At 41.4% G+C, this 23663-nt stretch overlaps 1 protein-coding gene across 1 annotated transcript in view; it reads right to left on the bottom strand.

Annotated features, from left to right (window-relative positions):
* Positions 1–1308: 1308 nt before the first annotated feature.
* syt6a (synaptotagmin VIa) overlaps positions 1309–23663 on the bottom strand; it is a 59444-nt gene continuing 37089 nt past the window's right edge. The window contains exons 2-7 of the mRNA XM_035381948.1: positions 21143–21530; positions 19112–19676; positions 10351–10471; positions 8763–8934; positions 5833–5983; positions 1309–5195 (exon numbers count right to left, since the gene is read on the bottom strand). Of these exons, the coding sequence (XP_035237839.1) occupies positions 5124–5195; positions 5833–5983; positions 8763–8934; positions 10351–10471; positions 19112–19676; positions 21143–21530 (1469 nt within the window). The 3' untranslated portion in view covers positions 1309–5123. The remainder of the gene's footprint in view (positions 5196–5832; positions 5984–8762; positions 8935–10350; positions 10472–19111; positions 19677–21142; positions 21531–23663) is intronic.

Below are 23663 nucleotides of genomic sequence, written 5' to 3'. Positions count from 1 at the left end.
TGACTCAGGCTTAATGAAAGGAGAGGATCGAGCAAACTAATGAGCACTGCTGAAGTCTTGCTGAACTCGGGAAAGCGTCACATCATTAAGCAGAAATGGCAGGCATCACCAGGAGCCCTTTTTGAATATATTTTTACAGTCCATGCAACGGTTGTTAATTTGTTGGAAACCCTTTAAACCTTTTTAATCATCTCTCGCAAAAACACTTTGAACGTGTAATTAACAAGAACAGAAGCAATGCAATGAAACCTGTAGTGCCCTGAGGGTAACACGAAAAAAAAGTATGACTTTGTGGTTAAGGCTTTGAGTAATGACAGTGATTTAGGTGAAAACAAGCTGCAGTAATTTAATGCAGTACGCATCAGTGTATTGCAGGGGTACACCGCAAGGGCCGATCTGTTTTAAGGTTTTGTGCCAAGTTATGCTGTTATTTATTTAATTCAATCATATCTTGATCTGGCATTTGTCGAAGCAGCAGGTGCAGCTGCAGACTTTCAAGAGCATCCCTTAGATTTTACTGTACTCCAGTACATAGAGTGAACCAGCATAGTTTATTGAGCTGTGAGAAAACTAAAACGAAGGTAATTAGTTGGAACAAAAATCAGCACATGGACTTGAACTCCAGGACCCAAGTTGGGCACCCCTGGTGTTATGCATCATTTTAATTGGCACAGTGATGTATGGGAGTTTTTTTGTCATCTAATTGTCAGATGTAATTGCATGCCCAGTTACGTTGTTAGAATTGTTGCAGGCAAGTAGCATCTTGTTATTTAGATAGTGATTTAGCCTATGTTGATTTAGCATGAATGTATAGACAGTGGATTTGATACCAGAAGATTGTTGACTCAAATATTATCACTGTAAAATAAGTCGATCTTAACAAGTGTTTGAGTAGAAAATATTAGCTTGTTTTAATTTAAAAGTTCTTGCTTGAACCCTGTTGAAAATCTTGAAATGTGTCAAACTGTCTCACCTCACTGGCAATCTTTTTGTCTTATTAGCAAAAAATAATAGAAATAAGATTTTTAAGTCTAAATACTATAAGACTAAAATACTTGTTAAGATTTATTCATTTTTTGGTTTTTACAGTGTTTGTGGGGCTTGCACAAAGGCTGTGTAATGTGGACTTTAAGCCATAGTCTGAGCCTAAAATGAGAATTTCTTCTCAACAGGATTGTCTTCACTTGTAAACATAACTAACCCCTGCTTGCTGTTTGACAATGCTGCAAAAGGAATATGGTTATCTACTGGCAATTACCACAACAATAACACTGTTTACACTGGAAAAGAAATCCCACTGAAACAAAATGTTTTAGAACTAATTGTTTTATTGTGGCTTATTTAAAATACAAGGACAGTTTTCCGAACAGTTTCAAACAGTTATATTACAAATACAAAGTTTCAATACAAAAAAATTGGAAAGTCAGTTGATCGGCATGATAAACGGAAAGAGAACATTACTCACATTAATAAACACTATGCACGATGATCATCAAAGCTGTGAGGCCTTACAACAGTCCTAAGAACCTAAGCTTAACCACTCTGAACACCCCCTCTTTTTCTATAAACAGAGGGATATCATCACACATCACACATGCACGCGCGCACACACACACACACACACACACACACACAAATACACACACACACACACACACACACACAGGAGGAATTGATGGGGGGGGGGGGACATGTCAATCAGTTTTCTTTTCTTTGTCCTCCCGCAAACCGGAGCCAGTTGGAATGTAGGGAACCAATTATGGATGCTATATATAAACACATAGGCCTACATCTCGACAATCACGTAGTGCGAAACTGATGATGGCGCAAAGAGATCACTCCAGCTGAGAACCCCGCCTCTCGTACTTCAGAACTAACAACTGCCAATTAGCCAAATGTCACATCTCAGAGGTCTCTGGCCCGCTCACGGCCTCACAGAGTAAGTTTATTTCAGTCCAGGGAAAGCATATACATCCAGAATGGTTTTGCATATAAGTCCAGGAGTGATAAGTAAAATTGTAAATTGTGTTTACAGCAAAATGTGTCAGGAAATAAAACATGCTGTTGCTGCGGTTTGCGAGCGATTATTTTTAAGGACACAGGAAACTTTTCGTTTTTTATTTTTCAATTTCAAGTTCTTAAGCCTTGTCCCAGCATCGATGTTGAGTTTCATTCAGAATGTTGTCCTGTAAAACTTTTGCTTGCTTTTAAAAGAAAAGTATTTATTTGTTCTGGTCTTTTGGCTCACAAGCAACAGAAAGGCTGAACCCCATACATATTAAAAGCTGATCTGCAATTTTAAATCTCTGTAAGTTTTGGTTATGGGAGAACCCCCTCTGAAGGAAGTCCTCTTGGTTTACAGGGTATGAAAGCACAGGCATTTCCAGACTTTTCACCTTTGCTCTTGATCTGTAGCTTTGGATGGGTAGTGCAGAGTAAGGTAACACTCTACAAACCCTCCAAATGAGAAGCAGATGTTGAATAACCCCTTCTTCAGTGGGTCCCCCTGAAAAGGGTTTCCCTTGTGCTTTCAGTACAAAATGTTGTGCAAAATATATTCAGTGCTTTTATCTCACTGTACAAATGATAGGTGGTTTGTACTTCCCTATACATCATGGCATTTTTTGAAAGAACATGCTTCAAGACCAAAATAAATCACTATAGCAATGTCTTACTCTTTGTGATCAAAATGTGCAGAGGGCAAGTGTTGCTGTCGAATGCTGTTAGGGTGATTATTATGGTATGAAATTATTTTCTGTAGCCCTAATTAATTTTTTTCACTGTCTGACCAAAATGGCAGTTTATTGATCTCAAGGAAGTGTAAACTCAAACACTGCACATTGTACATTTGGTTCACGTTTTCACATTTTTTTCTTTTCTCTCAGTTTCTACTCAGCAACTCTAGCCATAAAAGGGAGGTCTTTGCCTCATTACTTTCAAGTGATAACAGTAACCGCAAAATTCACTTTAAAATAAGACATGAAGATACATGAGCCATTTCTACAGGGTGGAAATCAAGACAATACTAATCTACGCTAATGGCTATTTCTGCATCACTTCTGCATTTAACACAATTACTTCAATGATTACCCTAGGCATTTTAGGCAGATATTTAAAAAACTGCTACTTTCCAGTATATAGGAACAAGAGTCTCACTATCTTGCCTTTGAAACTAGGAGGTGCAAGTCAATGTGTCTGAACAGAATGAATTGTGGGGTTTGGTGTTTAATTTAATAACTGTATATTTAAGCACCATTTTGTTTTGTGTCTTAAAAGCAGGAAATGTTCAAATGAAATCTTCAAATGAGTGGCAGTAAATGGTTCTAGTGGCAACCCCAGTTCACGTCTGCTCTGTCGAAAAACATAAAAGTGTAAGCGAATGTCCTTCAAAAATAACAAGAAATCAGAAACTCTGACCCTCCCTTTGTTCAACAACAGTCCTGTTGAAAACACATCATTTCTAATTCAGCCAGGTTGTGCGCGATGTACAAAGGGTGTAAAGATGTTTTTGACAACGAAGTAAAGATGCTTTGAAGTATCCAAAGACAACATTAGTGCTGTACATTAGACTGCCGCCTGTTCTCCATTTATAGCTTTCACTAAATTATTACTTTGACTAAAATAATGATGAAATATTTTCATGAAACCTTGTTGTGTTCTGCAATGCACATTTTTCTTTGAATATTCAAAACCACGCCAGTCTGTTTTCACATTTCTAACACTACAGTTTTCTTTTCGCAAAAATGACATCATAAAACGGGACTGTATCGATTGGAAGGCACCATTTAACAGCTTCACAAAATGCCTACAGTGACCTTCCCAAAAATGCCTACAGTTTAATTTACACAGAAAACACAACATAAGAGCTAGGAATTCCTCTTCAGCTCTACATACAATAAAACCTTGACGTTATCACCCTCAAAAATATGGAAATAAATACGCAGAGATTTCCCCAATAAAACATTTTGCAAGTAGCAGGATTGTGTTCTTTGGCCAGGAGCCTACACGACAGTTGGAGTACTACAAGAACCTACAGTCTGGGAGAAGGGAAGTGTATCAGATGTACCATTAAATGCACGTTTCTTCGAGCTTTAAGAGCACCGCATCTTCTGCCGAGTGCGTGCGTGTGCTCGCCCTATGACCCTGCAGCTAGCTCCAGAAGGCCTACAGTATTGATCGTCCCAGCTGTGTTCACCTCAGATTGATGGCAGGGGTTTATGTGCATTTCAAGAACCCTGCAAAAAATTTACAGTCTGCCACCTGTTACAAAATCCCTCTCTGACCCTTCCGCACGAACGCTGGGAATCGCGTTACCCTTTGCAATTTTGTTTTTCATTAAGGCTTTAAGAGTTTTTGATTTATTTTTAGCGATGAATTAAAATGCACGTTACTCAATGTCAATAAATCTGATCTTTAAAAAAATGGAATGATGGGTTGATTGCATTTTTATTGTACAGGGCATGAGTAATTATAGCTCACTTGGAGTTTTATGTTCCTTTCTACCTGCCATAAGGTAATTATGGAATAATAATATGCTTATAATTTAATGACTGTATATTTTATAATGCCTGTGTTCTTTTCGGTCTCAGATTAATCGTTTCCTCGCCACAGTCGCCAGCGTTCTCACAGTATAATCCATTTTGTGCCTTGATGTGGAGGCCGATGCTTTGACAGGATGCTTTGCCCCATGCTGTCCTATCTCACCACTACCTGCTCCTCCGCACTGTTCCAGTTCACTATGGCAACTATCAAAGCGTGTGATCTGACCAAAGATCCTGTCCGTGCGGAACGGAACACTCTGATGCTTTACAAAAACCCCCGAGGCTCGCCGTGATCTGATTCGGCGCGGCGGTCGTCCTGGGAACGTTAAGGCGGCTCTTCGGAGCACGTCGAGGACACGGCTCCACCCCCCCAAGCACTGACCTAGGATCCGCTAGTCCGGCTCCAGTTCATAACCCCGAGCATTTAGTGCAAAAGGGGAAAACTGATCTAGGGTTAATGCCCTGGGGAGCTAGTGGTGTACACCGAGGATGAATGGGGAGAGTGGGGGGGACGGACGGACAGACAGACGGCGAGTCAGCTGGAGACAGGAAGACCCCCCACCCCCACGCCGACAGCTCGCCTCAGGGGCTGCTGGGAGGTTTGGGGGAAGGGCAGGACCCTTGGCTGTCGAAGCTGGCAGTACGTCCTTTCCACTGGAGAAAAAGACAGAAACACAATGGCAATAAAGGTGAACTGTGTTTCCATTTCCAATGTGCTGTTACAGATGATAGGTATTAACGGGCTAAGACGGTGTTTAGGTTTAGGTGATACCAGAAAATGTAATGAGTCAAATAGCTATTGTCACTCATTAAATTACAATCAGAGACTGTGTGTTGAATCATAAAATTCATCTTAAAACTTGTAACTTGCAATCTTGTAAACATTTTACGATCCTTTTTGATCATTTTTCAGCTGAACTGATCAAATGAAAGATGGAAATGAGGAGAAGAAGGACAGAGAGATTTGAAAGAGCACCCCAGGGCAAACTTTCTGTAATAGATGAACTCTCCAAAATAATAATTTATTTGTCCAGAAATGTGTGCTAGTTGCTTTTAGAACATAAAAATTTGTGTGTCTCTTTGTTTTTGGCTGGACCGCAACAGTGGGGCCAGGCCTACAAACGCGAATGTCTGTGAGTGACTGACTGACTGAGTGATGAAGTTACACCATTGCTCGGCCGAATCACGTGTGTTAGGTCCAGCCATATACTAGGTTTTAACCTGGTCTTGTTAAATGTACTTGTATGTTGTTACTTAACACCAGGCTTTGTCCATGAAAAGGAAAACACACCTCTTTTTCAGATTTCTTGGGCTCCAGCAGGGGGTGCCAGTGAGCAATCGGCTTGCGGGGGTAAGCCAACATCTCATTCCAGTGGTCTCTGCCCAGGCCTTCTGCGCTGCACCCCACACGGTTCACCCCGATGATCTCATTGTGCCCGACCCTGCAGGGAATCACCGAAAGAGCAAAAGAGCAGGATTAACACCGATTTCCATATGAGAGGTCTGTCCATTATTTTAACCCGTGCAATCCATCCATCCATCCATCCATTATCTAAACCCGCTTATCCTGGTCAGGGTCGAGGGGGGTGCTGAAGCCTATCCCAGCGTGCATTGGGCAAGAGGCAGGAATACGCCCTGGACAGGCCTCCAATCTATCGCAGGGCACACACACCATTCACACACTCATATCTATGGGCAATTTAGAGTCTCCAATTAGCCTACTGCATGTCTTTGAACTGCCTGGAAGAAACTCACGCAGACACGGGGAGAACATGTTTGTCGTTATTTATATAAAAATGTTTTACATAATCATCCACATCATCATCACTGTCTGCAAATGTGCAGCAGAGTGTAGCAACAGTAATGATAGTCATTTCAGTGGCAGCCAGACTCTAATTTGACAGTTGCTCCAAATTAGCAAGTGCTATAAACAAGCAATGCATCTGACAAATCTCAACGCTGTACCAACGTAAATCGCGATTTCACCCAGCAAATTTGGGTTCGGTTCGCTAATGCTAAGAAAGTCATTTCACTTTTTTGGATATAATTGTCTGAATTCTTCAGAATAACTGTGTAGAAATGCGTAGATTTAATGAATCAAACACAACCACGTTTGAAAAAGCAAAAGGATAACGTTTACAGACTCTGAAACAGTAATGGCCGTTTGCTGTTGGAAGCTGATGGTGGGAAGGAATGATTATGTTTTATGTAATTCTGATATATCAAAAGGCCTCGGGGCGCATTGAGAGTTTCCGCAGATTTCCATGAGTAAAGAGATTTCTGCCCACCGCTGCACGGCTTAATAACAGCCGGGTAAAAATGCACCTGGGAGGTTTGAGTGAGCACAAAAGCAGAGCGGATCACACAGGAAAATCAGCGTGCTCCTTTCACTGGGTCTCCCACTGACTGCGTCTGAAGTGCAAATGCGCACCAAAGAGCTTTAGCTTCCAAGAGACTCTCCAGTTCCTCCCGGAGCCGCTGCCCCAGGTCGAACCGGGCCAGAGCGTCCGGACCGATCGCGCCCCCCAGGGGAACTTCGATGCAATGCCGGCTTTGAGTTGGAGCGTAAAACAATCGGGGTGACCCGCTGGCCTCGGCGCAGGACCCCGCGGAGACGGACTTGCGACCTCACGCCTTCGCCTCCGGTTTCGGGGCCCCGTCTGCTCGTAGTCATTGCATCACGAGGTAATCGATTCGCGAGCGGGTTTTTCCACCGGAGCCAGCCGATCTATAAATACTTACATAAGCGCGCCTCGGAGAACGGGGGGTTCGCTCCGCTCGAGATCACTGCCTTCCCATAATCCGCAGTGCGTAAACACCCCCCTCTTTGCATCTGCAATCACGTCCTTAGTGTCCGTGAGACATGCCATCTATTCCCCCCAGTGGCCCCAGGATTATCTCACAAAATGCAATATTTATTTTTCCGAAAACTGTAGGTACAACGCTTGCTTGGGAAATAGCAAGAAGTGTATTAATTAGATATAATTCAGAAAATGTTACAAAAATATATATATAATAATAAAAAGAGAATTAACAGCAATAATATTTTGGCAACAAGGAAGGTCATTATACTCTCTGAGGAAGAACAATGATAAAACGTTGATGCTCTTTCAGCATTTTCCTCTACTTCACGCGCAATTAACAATCTACTTGATATTTCTCCCAGACATCATTTCTGGGTGGCACCTAATCTGAGATTGGTTGAAAAAAAGAAAAAAAATTAAACACAGTTCTTAATGTGAAACAACCTCTGTGGCCATTTCCATGTTAATAATTGCTTTTACCCAGTCTAAGGAGATTAGGGCCCAGAGCAAATCTTACCAATGATTTTGTGTGGGCTTTATGTTCATGCAAATTTAATAAAATAAATCCAAGGACTGCCATACAATCTGGTATCCTTCTTACAGCTAACTACTGAAGCTGCAGGTGAGCTTGGTTAATATGTGGATAGGAGACAATCTGGGAAGATTTCTGCTGGAAGAGGCGTTTGTTGGCCAGTAGGGGGCACTCTTCCCTCTGGACAATAAATCCTGAGCCCCAGCACAGTGATTAGGCACGGTACTGTAAAAGGCGTCGTCCCTCAGATGAGTCGCTGACTCACTACATCTGGCCATATAATCGCATTTCACGACACAATCCTTTGCAGTCCTCCGAACTTTGATTCCCCGGGTCATCATTGCAAAAGTTCACTGAGTTCACATTTGACCTACCAGGTTAAATAAAAAAAAGAAAAGTTTGCATTTTTTGCTCAAAGTTAAAGGTATACTATGCAGGACTTTTACCATGAAAATATTATAAAATAGCCATGCTTAGTCACATCTATGATGCACTGGCAGTCTCTGTCTTTATGCACATTTGCAGAATCTGTGCTCCTCTGCCAGTATTTCTTCTTCTAAAATGAAACGACAAGACGACAGGGCTCAGAGTCAACCTTGGAATTGTTTTTGCTTGACGGTGACAGCTATTGAAAAACAGAGATATAAAACTAAAAATGGATTTAACATAAAAACAGAGGTGAGTGAGCTGGGTTGAGGACGGAGGAGGAGACTTCTTTTTTGTAAACACAAGACCACAGCGAGGTGAAAAATCCTGCATAGTATGCCTTTAAGGATGAAACACAATGAGGTTAGGTTGAATTTGGGCTGCTCTTCTTCTGTTATCTTTATAAGACCTTAGACTAGCGCTTTTCTCTGTGCTTGTTAATTATGGTGTTTTACGCACATGTCGTAGTCCATGACGGATATGAGGAGGCTGACTTGGTCCATGCTCTCCGGTGGAATGTCGAATATGATGGCCTCGTTGTAGGTGGGGTTCAGAGTGTTTTTCTTAATGGTCGTCTTCTTCTTCTTCAATCGCCTTCCATCACATATGAGGGACACTTTCACATACGGATCTGCTCATTGGAAATAATAACACAAATAATCACAACTGTATGAATATAGCCCCCTTATATATGGATATAATACAATGATCTACAAAGAGGTAATATAATAAGTTCTACAAACAAAAAAAAAGGATATTTGGTAATAAAGGATTTAAAGCATCACTCTCCCCACAATTAAAGAATGTTATTCACATAGAAGTGAAATAACAAGAACACTGAAGTCATTCTTATTTTATTACAGTAAACAAGTCTACAATCTTTTACAGGCAGCTTTTTAATTAGTTAGAACTGCTTATTACAGAATTAACAGAGGTTGAGACTGTAACCTTATACACTTCCTGGGTTATACCTTCCTACGGCAAAGGTTATCTAATGAGAAGAACCCTCAAAGTTGATATCGAGTGAAGAAGGAAATTTTTTGTATGGTTTGTTTGCGTTATTTCCTACAGCACTGCAATAGCCTGGTTTTCTCCCAGCAGTAAACAGTATGGTGAAATCACTACTGATACTTAATACCTCCTGCTAATATGTAAATGTGAGCCAGTACTCATTGGTCTCATCCAAATTATGTTTGTAAACAGATGAGTTTTTTAATGTAGATTTTGCCAGAGTTAGCAAGACAAGCTGTCACATACTTGAGCATAATAAAGAGGATGAAGCTTCCCAAGGAACTGCTTTGCTTGGGGTTATGATTTAATAGCTGGTTTACTGCTTGCAGATTCAATCGAGGCATCAGGGATAACTTGTGAAATGTCAAATGAGATTAAAGAGAGCTATAACAAACAAATGTGTGCAGGTATAGCATCTGATTTGTAGCTTGTGGATTAGTTCAAATATTGATTTTCATGTGACCACAAATGTGTGATTAGTGATACACCATGTAGGACACAGCATATTTTCATCTGAACTGAAGCCAGTTTGACAGAAATTCTCACCATTTGAAGGAAGTGTTGCTAATTGCACCACCAGCATGAATAGCTAAGCCAGGAGATTGAAGAGAGCAAAGCTTTCTTTTAATGATTGATTTCTCAAAGAGCAATTATGCAGTATCTGTACCGTGTATGACACGGTTTGTCATGGAGAGATTCAGCAGTAAATGCAGCGACAATGTCACCTTAATTTTTTCTTTGTTTTATCAGTCCTGTGAAGAAAATGTATGTTTTACCAAAAAGGATGTGTGTGTGTGACTGTGTCTGTGTGTTTGCGTCTGTGTGTGTGCATGTCCGTGTGCGTATGCGTGTCTGTGTACGCTTTTGCGCATATACATGTGTGTTAACTAATAATACTGATGGGCATTGTCAGTTAAAATTTGAAAATACATTTGCACATAATCCCTGACACAGTAATGCATGCATACACATAATGTACACAAACAGACATATGCATGCACACACACACACACGCGCGTGCTGTGCAGAGCAGAACCTGAGTATCCCGTGATGTCCATGGCTTTGAGGTTCCTGCACTTGATGACGGTGAGCGTGAGTCTCCCGGCAGTGGGCAGGTAGCAGAGTGAGAACATGATCTCCCCCAGGTCCACACTTTCCTGCCGAACCAAGGACACACAGCCAGCTTGCTAAAGGTAGCATACGGCATGCCTGGCGCAAACACCAAAACACCCAAATATCACACACACAACAGAGCGCGTTTGACAGAAAAGCTGTAAAGTGAGCCCAGATTAATCAGGCGTCCTTAAAGACTTAAAGACTGAAAATCCCCTTAACAATACGCCATATGGAAACCACACAGAAATAGTGACGAAACAGAGGGCGATTATGGATTCAGGTGACTGCTACCATACATCTGAAACTGTGGAAACAGCAGTTCCACAACTGAGCTCGACTCAAGAAAATTCTTCTCGGGGCAACATGACTGAGAACCGCCAACAGAACTCCTCCTCACAGGTAGGAAAGCATGAGAAGAAAGTTATGGGAAGTATAAAGGAGTCAAACCGAGTCTCAGGGGCATTAAATGAATGCAGCCTACTGGAGGACTTCCTTAGGTTTCACTTGACAGATGTGCCTCGATTGTGTTCAAAGTACTGACACTTGGGTCAGACCCTGTTCTGATCAAAACTGAAAGCAGCTGAGATGAGACTGGTGAATTTCAGAAATAAAATGTCAGAATGTTACTGAGTAAAGAGTGCAGAGTCCACATCAAAATGAAAGTGACAAATTACGTGATGTTCCCATTACAGAAAATTATGAATTGGTCGAGTGGATCCATCTCCTCTTTAAACTCTGGACTCAAGATTTGACATTGAATCTTGGAGACGACAACTGACAGCAGATTGTCAGTAGTTCAAGCTGAACAAAATTTCTTAAAAAGATTTTCTAAAACCCTCTGCAAAATTCTTTTTTTCTCTGAACAGGCCTGAAAATTAATTGAATTTCAAGACCAAGACAGGTGACAGGTGGCCCCAGTGCTTAATTTGTGCCACAGCAGTTTTGAACTGCCTGCATTCCGTGACTAATTTTTGTGAGTCAGGAGACAGTTCCTCAATTCTTCTAGCTAGGCATTGTAAGTGGGATGGCTAGCAGCATTAGCACCGCTCGTTAACCGGAAAGCAATTAGGTCATTATTTAGAGGTGTTCTTAACTAGCTGACATTAGCTAGTTAGCGTGCTAACGTGGGTTATGTCACAATTACCAGCTGTATTCAGAAATATGTCATTGTTTTCAATGGTTTTCATTCTATTCCATTGAATGAGTATTGAGTGCCATTTTATCTTGAGTGTATGCTCCTGTCTATTGTTTAACCTTTGTAGCTAGACTAACTGACAGACATAGCATATTTGTCATCATGTAGCTTATCTTTGTGCTTCTGCAACTTGCTTTCATCCCACAACATCTTATTTCATTCAATAATTTCTGTGGATGCATTATTTTTTTTGAATATTTATTTTATTTGCCAGGGGACCTCTCATGTCAAAATGAAACTAAATTTGACAGTCTGTGATGAAAAAAACAAAAAATGTTTCCTCATCTGTTTGTCCTTCTCCTGAAATCACTCATTGGCTCACCACTGCAAAAATCCAACCACACCGCACTAGCATGGTTTCAGCAGGCAAGAAACTATTTGTCAAAGTCAGATAAAATAGGTAAAATGGCACACAAAAATGACAATGGTATTTAAGGGCCTTTTCAAAGCAAAAGGTATGGAGAAGCAAGATGGTGAAGCAAACACTAAACAATATGGCATTAAGAAGACGGAAGTGAGTTGTGGAAATTGCAACGCTAACAGCTTGACAGAAGCAGCACCACCGCTATTTGCTAAAGTTATTAGAGGTTAAAGTTATCAGGAAGCCTGAGCAGGAGCTGTCAGATTTGGGGGCAGAGGATGATGGTGTGACTATTTGAAATGTAGCTAGGCTTTTAACTCCCGCAGCTAAGCATGTGCACATCTGTCAGGCCTAATGGTTTAGACAGCACTGTAATGCATGTTGGCACTGTTTTTTTTTTTTTGTTTTTTTTTGCCATTCCGGGACCTTCGGTCACCTCCCTCGCATGGGCACTTTTTTTCGGCATCACCTGATTTACAAATATTATATTATATTATATTATATTATATTATATTATATTGTATTATATTATATACTGACTAGGAAATCGTACTGGGCTGTTTCATTTCAATTCAGAATGTAAATCTGCAGTGTGATTTCCAAATACATCTCAGACCAGGAAACATACTCGAACATAAGGCGAACATTGTCAAGGAAGCTGATTAGCTTTTATGAGCGTCGTGGAAATTACCTCAGAATGACCCTCTTTTAATTGAGCGTGAGGTAGCTCAAAAATTTCAAAAGCTGCCCTGCTCTGCACGCCGGGGGAACCGGTGAAGGGTCGACTATCCCTCCTCCTGCTTTTTGGAGCGTAGGGAATTTCTCATCTCGACAGGGCTGTCTGCCGAGTCCGCCTTCACCAGGAATGGGGTAAAGAGGACCGACAGCCGCCCTGAAAGTCTCCCGGATCGCTGAGGCCGATTTTCCCGCTTCATGTCGTGAATAGTTAGAGGAGCACTGAAGCTCATCCTGTAAGCTGAATCACGGCTGATGGTTTCTAGGCTTTCTTTAATCACTTGCAATGAGCCTCGTAAGCCTAAACCCTCTGAAGGACAAATCCCACAGTTCTGTCCCTACAGTGGCTTAATGGTCCCTGCACCTTAAGGCGATTCAGCTCAGAATGTAATTAGCAACTTTCATGATTCCAATTTGAGCAAGAAAAAAGACTGGTTGAATCCTACACTAAACAGTGCGTGTGTACAGCTGGTATCATTCGGGCAGTTATTACCATGAAAATTCATAGAACATGGAGCCCTACAACAGAAGTGGTTGGAAAGGTTTTCTATGTTTTTGGTGTTGTTTTATGATTTCTGTTCAAACTGCAGACAGTTCAAAAAGTTTGCACAGAGTGGAGTCGGAGGAAGACCTTTCATATGTGGCTTTGACATTCAGTCCATCAGATTGATCAACTGATGGGGGTTGATGGAGAGTCATGAAACATGAACGTGATTGCGCATCGCTCCATAGAGCTACTGGTTTCATCCAAGACTGTGAGTCTCATGCATGTACCACAGTGTGGTGCTTCAACCAAATGAGTCACCCAGCAGCTTTATCCATAAAATTATTGTGCAAAGCACTTTGCACCATGTAAAAAAAAGCTTTCAACAATAATAATAATTACTATTATAATTATTAGCCTATTAATGATAATTATTTGTATCATGCTTTTTATAGTATGCAAAGCTCTTTACAGAAAGGTAAACACAGCACAAAGCTGTGACATTCATTCCCCTGGAGCCCATATCTGCCGCCTGGGAGACACGTTCACACTTCGCCTACCAAGTTACTGGGGAGCGAACTGAAATCCCCAGCGGAGCACGAGGATAACACCCAGTGGCAAAGGTGGTTATTGTCCTCCGTGTAAACGAAGCGAATGTGATGTAAGTGATGCAAGTCACCCGAAAGAGATGCATCTTTTACATATTATGAAGGCGGCCCACATAGTAACAGGGTTGCGGTTTAACATTGTCTAAATGTGTAATGGAGCAAATTAGAAAAATGCATAAATATCGTATAACAGCAGTCTGCACAATAGGCCTACTGTTGTTTGCCCAAGAATGATGCTTAGAGTAATCAACTTTTTAGAATTTTGATATTAAAATTAACTTTTGCCGACTCAACTAATTTGTGCCCAGCATTTTACAACAAAAAGATCATTTCATTCCTTTTCTGGGTATCCAATAACGTTTCCGTTACACTATGCTTTCAGATTTCAGTGTGGAAACCAGCCAAGCCATGCCTGACGGCTGATCACATTTTGAGACGCTTTTTTGGGCATTTGAAGCCCACAAACAAACCATGTAATGTTCGTATCTTACTAAATAAAAGGGAAAAGGTTGCTTTGCCGTGCGTAACCAATCGTTGTACGGCCATGCAACGTATACCTTATCTCATTGACGCAGTACCCGATTGCTTCACAAAGTCCGCCTTTGAAGCCTCTCACCCAAAGACAGCAGGCTGGGACTGAACGCTCTGCCCTTAAACAGCCAATCAGAGTCGGAGTGACAGAGGAGCGGCTTCCTTTCATCCCTCTTTCATCTTACCAGTGTATCAGGTAAGAAAAAAAACAGGTCAATGCAACTGATGGAAGAGACTCGGCAGAACTTCGGAAAATACACATTAAAGTTTTTCTTATTGGAGGACAGTTCTTCCCCTAAAAGTTTGAGTCTGAAATACTTCCCTCTCAAGTTTATGTTGAGAACCCGGCGACTTCTGTTTTTCTGATATGTTTCTCCTCTCTAATCTATCAATTAAATCTTTGTTGAAGGCCAGGTACCACAGGTGGATCTGGGGTTTTTGGTTCCATATGTCAAATATGAGATACATTATTCTGATGTTTTGCTTCTATTACTACCCTAGTTTCATAAAATGTGGACAATAATCATGAATGATAACAACTGCTATTTTAGATTATTATTGACCACCTCCCCCATCTACACAAAGTGCAAAATAATCTTTAATTTAGCCATTTTCTCAAAATGACATGCTGGACAGTTTCTCAACTTTAAAAGTAGATATAGTCACAAAATGTCACATTCAACTTCATAAATGAAATAACTGGTAATGTCCAGAAGCTTTGCTGATAGCCTTTTGACATTTTTATTTTCATAAACAAATGAGTTCATTGAATATCAACAATTCAGCTATTTACCACACGAAAGCAATAAAACAATCACTGACTTCATCCACTGAGTCCAGGAAGTGATCAGCATAATTATCAAATTAGCACATATTTAATGGCACAGTACCTAATTTGCTTACCTTCATAACCCAAAAAAATCAAAAGTTAGAATTTAAAAAAAATATTGCATTATATATATATATATATAGGCCTTCAACTTCAATTTATTTCTGATAGGAGAAAAGGATTGCTTTTTCCAATTCACCAGTGATAACTCCACTTAACTACTCGTGAATATGCCTATTGTTCTGCTCAGTTCATTAAACACCCAACAGCTGTAAAAGTGTTCTTACTCAGCTGGGGCGCCTCTGAATCTAGTGGGTGCTAACAACCGCGGCTCCTTTTCTCATTAAGAAGTGATTCTTCCGCTTTGCCAGGCGTGTCACCGTCAATGGCTACTTTATTACGGCAATTACCGGACGGTCCGCTTTGCGTTGCCGCGGCAAATCACCTCAACTCGATGAAATTACCGCGCCGCGCAAAGACCAAACTGCTTTCTGCCATTTTAGCAATAACTACAGCGTTATTGAACGGTCTCTCCGACTCGCCGTTCTGGCTGATAAGTGGGGCACAGAGGCGTTTGGAGTGCTGCACAGCGATATTCGGCACAGGTGAATACGTTGGTCACAGCTGTTGTAGGGATTTATGTTCAGATTCTCTCGTTCCGAGTGGAGTATAATATTGCCTCCACGAATGACCCACGGCCGCTACAAAAAGCCAATGGGTTTTAATTAAGAAAATCCAATTAAAACTCCTCAGCTTGTTTGCTGTTGTAGAGCATTAATGCAAACAAACAAACAGAAAGGATTAATGAACATTTAGTGTTTCACGCTGCAGTCTGAGCATTATCTTTTTAACTAAAATCTTCTTGAAGGAAAATGGAATACTTAGTGTGATCTTTTACAAGGTATATTTCAAACGTATGGATAAAGAGTGGTCATTTTATCAATACAAAATAAACAAGAGTATTATTAGTGTGCTCCCTTTGCTTCATACACTGGGGAATATGCTTTCGCATTGGTAGTTGAGGTGCATGTGGATAACTGGTTAAAGTTAGGGACACCAGTTTATCAATGGCAGTTTTCTCACTGCAATCCAGTCATCCCACAGCAAGGGGTTGATAAAGCCCCAGTCAATCAGTCAATTATCGCATTGCCCCTCCCCAGTAATCTACATTAATTGACAATACTTAACCACAGACAAAGACAATGTTAGCGATCGTCTAACACTGGTCACAGGCTGCTTTCAGTGCATGGAAATGCAGATGTACAGGTGATATTTTTGAGTTGAGCAGTAACGTTTTTATTCCTCTTTTCTGTGCAGCACAGCAGTATTTGGTGTGAGGTGTTTTTCCAGGTCCGAAAATCTGGACTGGAAATTGAAGTACTGGGATTGATGCAGTAGACCAGAGCACCAACTGCTCAATATCATTTTGCCATGCCTGAACCTAGCTCTATCACACACATGCATAGTTACACAGCCTTATGCATGGGCAATAAAATGTTTTTGACTACTCCCAAAAAACTTATCAACAACTGGGAAATTGCCAGCCCACTCGCGAGTGCTGCAATGTGATCATTGCAAGTTAAATTAACTTCATTTGGTATCAAGCATTTGAGAGTTTCATTCAACGTGTACCTTACATTATCCGAGACAAATACAGTTACGTTATTGAAATCAACCCCAAAGTTAAACAGGCATTTTTTGATGGTATCCACAACTGAGCAGTAATTTACAGCATCAAGATTTGCAGTGTCAACCTTAAATTGGATGCAAATTTTCCCTGCAAGCAAATGTGAAAAATATACCTCGGCCTTTCTTTGTGTCTGATATTCCATCGATTTCACATTCATTCCTCTATCTGGTGTATTATCTAATCGAATTGCTTTTATGAAAGTCACAATTTGTCACTAATTGTATAATCCAACGCCTACAGTGCCCCATGAGGATTTTGATTGTAATACGAGATAAACTTGTGTCCCTAGTTATAGGCTGTCATAGCAGAGCAGAATATCTGGCGTTTGTGATTTAGAATCATGAAGTCTACAGATTAAATTTACAATAAAGTCTGATAATCTTTGTTATATTGCAAAAATAAAACTTATCAGTATCTACATGTAATTCTTCTTAGTTAATGTTTAATTAACATCCTGCCTTTACATTCACACATTATTTATTGTAAGTTTTTTTTTTTAAACCAGTGATTGATTAAAATAGATTTTGCTGTTCTCTGGAGGTTCTGGGCAGTACAGCTGTGACTGAAAATAAATGTTTCATGGAGGAAAGGCTTAAGCAGATAACAGCTCAATGTGTGCTGTAGACTGGTGCTCTAAATTGGCTCTTCATAACCTTTCCTGCATTGCAGGGATTGTTTGGAGCAGTACTGGGCTATTGCTAATAAGACAAAGGACACACTGGGCCAAAGCAATTTAACTCTGTATCAGGAGAAACACCTCATCAAAGTAGACTGAACTAATGGAGCAGCCAGGCTTTGGCCAGGTAAGGGTACTTACAAAAGAGAATGGCACCTACAGTACCTCTTCAAACATTCAAAACCAACTTTCCAATAATGATCATTCTGGCACAGAATGGTCACCATATTGTACCTATTAAAACTATAATAACTATTTGCATTGATTATAACCATAACAACATTGATATAAGTCAGATCTGTCAGATTCACTGCACAATGTACACAGTTTGACTGGCCGCTGTATTACTGGCACTCAGAATGGCAGCGGGAGAAACAGCAGTATACCACGAGTCAGCAAAACTGTGGACTGCAACAACAAAAAGCATTTAAGAACCTAAATCGTATTTGCTAAAGGACTCTAGCTTCAGTACACATCAAACCAGTTAGTTGTTTGTGGAATCACTAGGAGGCCGCATGAAACAACAGCTATAGCTTTGAAGTCCTTACTAATGAAAGACAATATGTAAATAGTTTCTCATGCAATTTAAAAAAAGTCTTTTAATATTCAAATATGTCTGGTTTGTCTGAATGCTAAAACAATTTCCGTCCTCAAAATATGCATTTTCCGTACATGCTCTTTGTACTTCCTATGCATGTGATCTGATTTGGGAAAAAGGAAAACAAATACTTGTTTGCACTTATTGTAGAAAACATTTTCCTATGTAAACTCAGACTGCATTCAGAACAGTACATTGTACTGTTCTCTGTAACAATTTCTCTATTCTAAATACACCTACATACGGTTTATGTTTACGTCAAACATGCTATTAAATGCTGTTGTTTTGTTGTTCCACAAAGACACAACATATAGGTAAGCATCCTTCTAATTGAAATTGTTGCAAATAAATGAAATCCAGCTGCCACACCAGGCTTGTGTCTCGCTAGCTCCCGCACCCCCTCCTCGATGCGAGAGTTTCCCTGATTGATAGCCGGGAATGGTCAGCACTCAGCCCGCTGCCTGCTGTGCGCTGACTCGGTGGGGGCGACTACAGAATATAGCGATCACTTTTCAATAATGTATAGTATATGAAACAACTAGTTAGTGAAATCGAAGTCCCATGTTGCAAACTGAATGGGCATTTTTTTAATCTAGTGGCCATCCACAATGATATGAATCGATTTGAAGAAACATAATGGCTGACGCATAGAACTTATTTATTAAACGTTTTGCAGTGCAGTGGCTCAGTGGCAAGTTTGTTGGTGTGTGTAACTGGTATGCTCTCTCTCTCTCTCTCTCTCTCTCTCTCTTTCTCTCTCTCTCTGCCCGTGTAACGTTAGATAGAGGCTATGAGAATTTTTTTTTCTTTCCGAATCCGAATAATAACAAGCAACTTCGGGTAGAAGAAATATCTGTTTCCATCGCATTATTCGTGCTTTCCCGAATACAGTATTCGGATTCGGATACATCCCTAGAAAGCAGCCAGGTGGAGCTCGCGGTGCCAAGGAAAGGAACAGTAAAGAAGCCTCTTACGGTGGTCGCGTACTGAATGTCCTTCCAGATGGACGTCTCCCTGGACAGGTCCGACACCTCGAAGAGGTTGTCCAGGATCACCTCGCCGATCATGTCGTGCCTGGAGAAGCGGTCGAAGTCGAAGACGCTGAGGTGGAGCTTGCTGACGGCCAGCTCGTCGTAGGAGGCGGGGAACTGGAAGGACTCGTTGAAGGTGGGGTTGAGGGTCTTGCGGTGCACGCGCGTCTGGAACTTGCGCTTGCGGTCGGGGAGCAGGTAGATTTTGACGTAGGGGTCGGAGCTGCCGCAAAAGTCCTTGGCGGGCAGGTCGAAGGCCTTGAGGATGTTGACGATGAGGGCCTCGTTCTCGTAGTCGTACTTGAGGGAGAAGTTGATCTTGCCGCACGTCTTGCCGCCGTTCTCGGGCGCCTCCTCCGTTTCCAGCGTCTTCTGCTTGTAGAGGTCGGGCTTGATGCGGCCGATGCTGGTCGGCTGCTCGTCCAGGTCCACGTCTACGTAGTCGTTCCCCAGGTCCAGGCTGGACACCTGCATCTGCCTGGGCAGGTGCCTCTTAAAAGAGCTGTGCCTGAAGGGGAGAGAAGGGTTTACACAGAGGGAGTTGGGGGGCAGAGGGAAAGGAAGAGAGGGTCAGAGAGAAAAAGAGAAAGAGTGGGAGAAAAAGGAAGAGAGTAAACAAAACAAAACAAATAAAAGCGAGAGAGGAGGGAATGCAGGGAAGAGAAAGAGGGGGAGAGAAGGAAGGGAAACAGAGAGGAAAGTGGCTCATGTGAATCATGATTTTGTGTGCTGGACATGTGCCCAAAGCATCATGGGTCAGAGTCCTGGGTGCTACTCAGCTGTTGCAGCTTCAAGCTGACCCCCCCCCCCCCCCTCCAATTTCTCCTCCACAGCGACAGGTGTTCTCTCTCAGGCAAACAACACAACACTAAAAATCCAGCAAATAATGGCCTTTTAAAAAAGTATCATTAAAGACATTCTGTACCCATATCATCGCATAAACTGGTAATAAGGGAATAAAAATGCTTGACAAATAAGAAATAAGAACAATTATTTTAGTGCTTTGCTAGATTTGCTGCTCTCCAGAGAGGCCTTAGGAACATCAGAGTGATTTGTTCCCAGAATGCCTTGTTCCCAGTGGTCTTTATTACCTTCCATACAAAGAGGGCACTCGGGCTCACGGCCCAATATTGTTATTCTTAATACGAAGCGTTATATAATACCAAAATTATACACAATTACAGATTGAATCCACGGATATTCACTCATTTTGTAGGTATGGCGAAACGTTACGTTCATTTGAGATAAAATTCTGCCTGCGGAGATCGATTTGCCTCGCCCGCTACTTTAATTTTCTCCTCTTACAAAGAGGTTTCTTTCCCACTGTTTAGGACCTGTGCGTGACCATAACGGCCACTAAACAGCAAAGCAATCCTTGGCAACGGCAAAAATTTGTTATTTTTCTGTAATTGGTATCAAGCACCAACAAAACAGCTTAGGGGGAAATAACACTAAAGCTCCTGAACCGAGATGCTGCTGGCCACGTTGCTCACGATGAGATTTACCTGGAAAGATTTTAAACGTGCATTTAAATTATGCTTGTTTTTTTTTTGTTTTGTTTTTTTTGTTAGTTTTCTTTTGTTTTTTGTATTTGAAAGCGCAAATTTGCTGGACAGAATCAGAAACACAAACGATTAAACTCCAACAGTTTAAAATAAAATTTCAAATACATGCTTTCAGCTGGATGGTAGCCTGCTACCCTGTGTTAGTCTCTGCATGATGCACTTGACGCAGTGCTGGATACTCACTAGACTGTATGTGAATGACAAGCTTAAAAGTGCTGAACAGCCTGCTCTTGTCATTATGAATTCTTATACATACTGCTAGTCCTTTTTGTGATGTATTTTCTATTATAGAATGCATTTTAGTGCATTTTTGCCTGATATTTATCCCTGATTGCAGTTTTAGAGATGATGAAATGGACTGCTTCACTTTAAACCCCACCCCCTTCTCTAGCGCGTGGGATTGGCTGACCTGGTGGAGGAGGCCGGCTCGGTGGTCTGGCGCTGCATTCGCTGGGTGCGGCGCAGGAAGTGGTCGCGCATGGAGAGCTGCACCTCGGCGGGGATGTCGGGCGACGTGTGGCTGATCTTCACCGCCGCCTCCAGGAAGCTGACGGAGGCCAGGGGGTCCTTGGCCTTCTCGGTCGCCATGGCGTCCAAGCAGCGGGCGGTCAGCGGGGGCGAGCGGTCGTCTCCGCCCCCTGCGGGGGACGCGGCGGGGGCGAGGGGGGCGGAGCTAGAGGACAGGGCCTTGCTGCGCCAGGGCACCCAGCACAGCTTCCAGGAGGCGAAGGCGCAGAACCCCAGCAAGCCCAGGCCGCACAGCGCTAGCACAGCGAGGAGGAAGCTGAAAGAGAGGTCTGACAGGGCGCCACACCACGGGAGGGAGCACAATATGGACAGACAGATGGCCATAGCAGCGAGGGGGAAAGACAAACATAACCAACCCGTTAATACCGAGCAAAACAAGGGCATTCTATTTGTGAATGCAGTATATTTACATATTTACATTATATATAAACACACACTTTTATGATATTTTGGGCACCCCCAAATTGCCTGTTTTGTTGAATCTCTTAACCTCAGCAGGGTAGGAACTTAAACATGACATATTTCTACAAATGTTAAGGCATAATTACTATTCATTTGCTGAAATTAACAGTTTGAAAAAATTAACCTGTAAATTTGGCTTGTGAAAAAGCCAGAGTATGGGCCAGGAGGTCTGTAGACAGTCACCAGGGCAACAGGCTGAGAAAAAAGGCAGTTCCTAACATAATCAAGCTGAGAAAAGTTCATGACTAGCACTTGAAAAAAATCCCATTTTTAATCATATTTTGGAATTGCCTGAATAAGGTAATTGTAAGTAGCAGCTTATCCCACTATATATGAAACCAACTAGAGAGAATTAGTTAAAAAAAATAGTTCACATCCACTTTTAGCCATCTTTTAGTGAGACATAATACATCAAGACAGTACACAAAGATGTGTTTGTTCACAGGAGCTGCCTTGGAGTTAAGGGCTCTAATGTTTAGCAGTCCCAATATTATGGAATAAATAAATGGAATAAACAGCAGTATGCTTTGTCTGATATGGATGTTTTTTGTGGTAAACTTTATGGATTTTAGAATGATAATTATTTGGAATACGGGAGACGGATGCAGTCTCAATAAGGCACAATCTAGTTTGCAGTTTTGGGAAGGCCAGTCAATCTTGAGAATTCAGACTAGAGGCTATGTTTCTAGAGAGAAGAGCATTGGCTGGAACAGGATGGGTGAACACCATCTCATTTCAAAAGACCAGGCTTGCCCCAAAAACTTTGCCAATTATTTATACAACCCACATCGTTTGAGGCACAGCACTCAGCTAACCAGTGATTTAATGACAATAATCTGCTGTAGATTGCATCGCTGCACCGAATATGGTTGGGACCAGAACACACTACTGACCAAGACATCATGTTTTCCATCAAGCACACAGACTCAAAATAACTTTTCGTGACCTCTGATCGTCTCATACATATGTCATTAGTGCCGACATGAATAACAATTTGGGAAAGCAGATTTGTGAATCCATTCTACAGCTTTTTGAACGCATTTACAGGTTTGTGCATCCATTCTATAAATTTGTGAAACCATTGCAAATCCATTCTACAGATTTGTGAAACCATTGATAGGTTTGTGAATCCATGGTACAGATTTGCAATATTTGCTACAAATATATCTCCATACTAGGACTGTGAGAGGCAAAGACTCAAAATAAACATTTTTTAAAAGTTACATCACTGAATGCCTGCGTGACACTTCACAAGATATTTTTTTGAGAATTGAGATGAAAAATGTGGAAATTGGCAATGTATTTTTGGTTTTCATATATAAAGCATGAGGTACAGTTGATTTTGGTTAGCCTGAGGTTTGGTCTATGTCTCTGACCATTTTTTTATTCCTTATATTTCTCAGCCTCATAATGTCTTCCTAGACTTTCATTGGCACAACTGTCATCCTCAGGCTCCAATGACAGACTCCAAAGGCAATCAGAAGACGAGAATCAAGACTAGATACTGAAAACTCTCTTGCACTTAGGAAGTAATTGAACACATCTGACAAAACAAAAAACACATGTGAAGCCAAATGTCCCAAACATTATGGTATCCTGAAATGGGGGGACTATGCATAAAATGTCCTGTAATTTGTACAAACTGTATGGGTGGCTAGAATCCATTTTAATAGTCATTTTAACAACATACAGTGTTATATTGAAGTTGTTTATGAATTAATTTATGTGCAGCAGGTAACCAAAATCTAATGGTGAAAGAAATGCTTTGTTAAAATTTGTAACAATATTGGCATTGCTGTTGCTCTAACTTGAATGTAGATCAACATTGAGCATTGAGAGTACTGTGTGCCTGCACTTCAGCACTCCTGTAAAGTATTAATTCTCAGCAGAGACACAATGAAGCAGAGGGGAGAACTGATTAAACATTGTAAAATTATGTC

This window comes from Anguilla anguilla, chromosome 11 (genome assembly GCF_013347855.1).
Source record: "Anguilla anguilla isolate fAngAng1 chromosome 11, fAngAng1.pri, whole genome shotgun sequence".
Taxonomy (NCBI): domain Eukaryota; kingdom Metazoa; phylum Chordata; class Actinopteri; order Anguilliformes; family Anguillidae; genus Anguilla; species Anguilla anguilla.
Note: the sequence above shows the minus strand (reverse complement) of the source record. Positions and strands in the feature narration are given on the sequence as shown.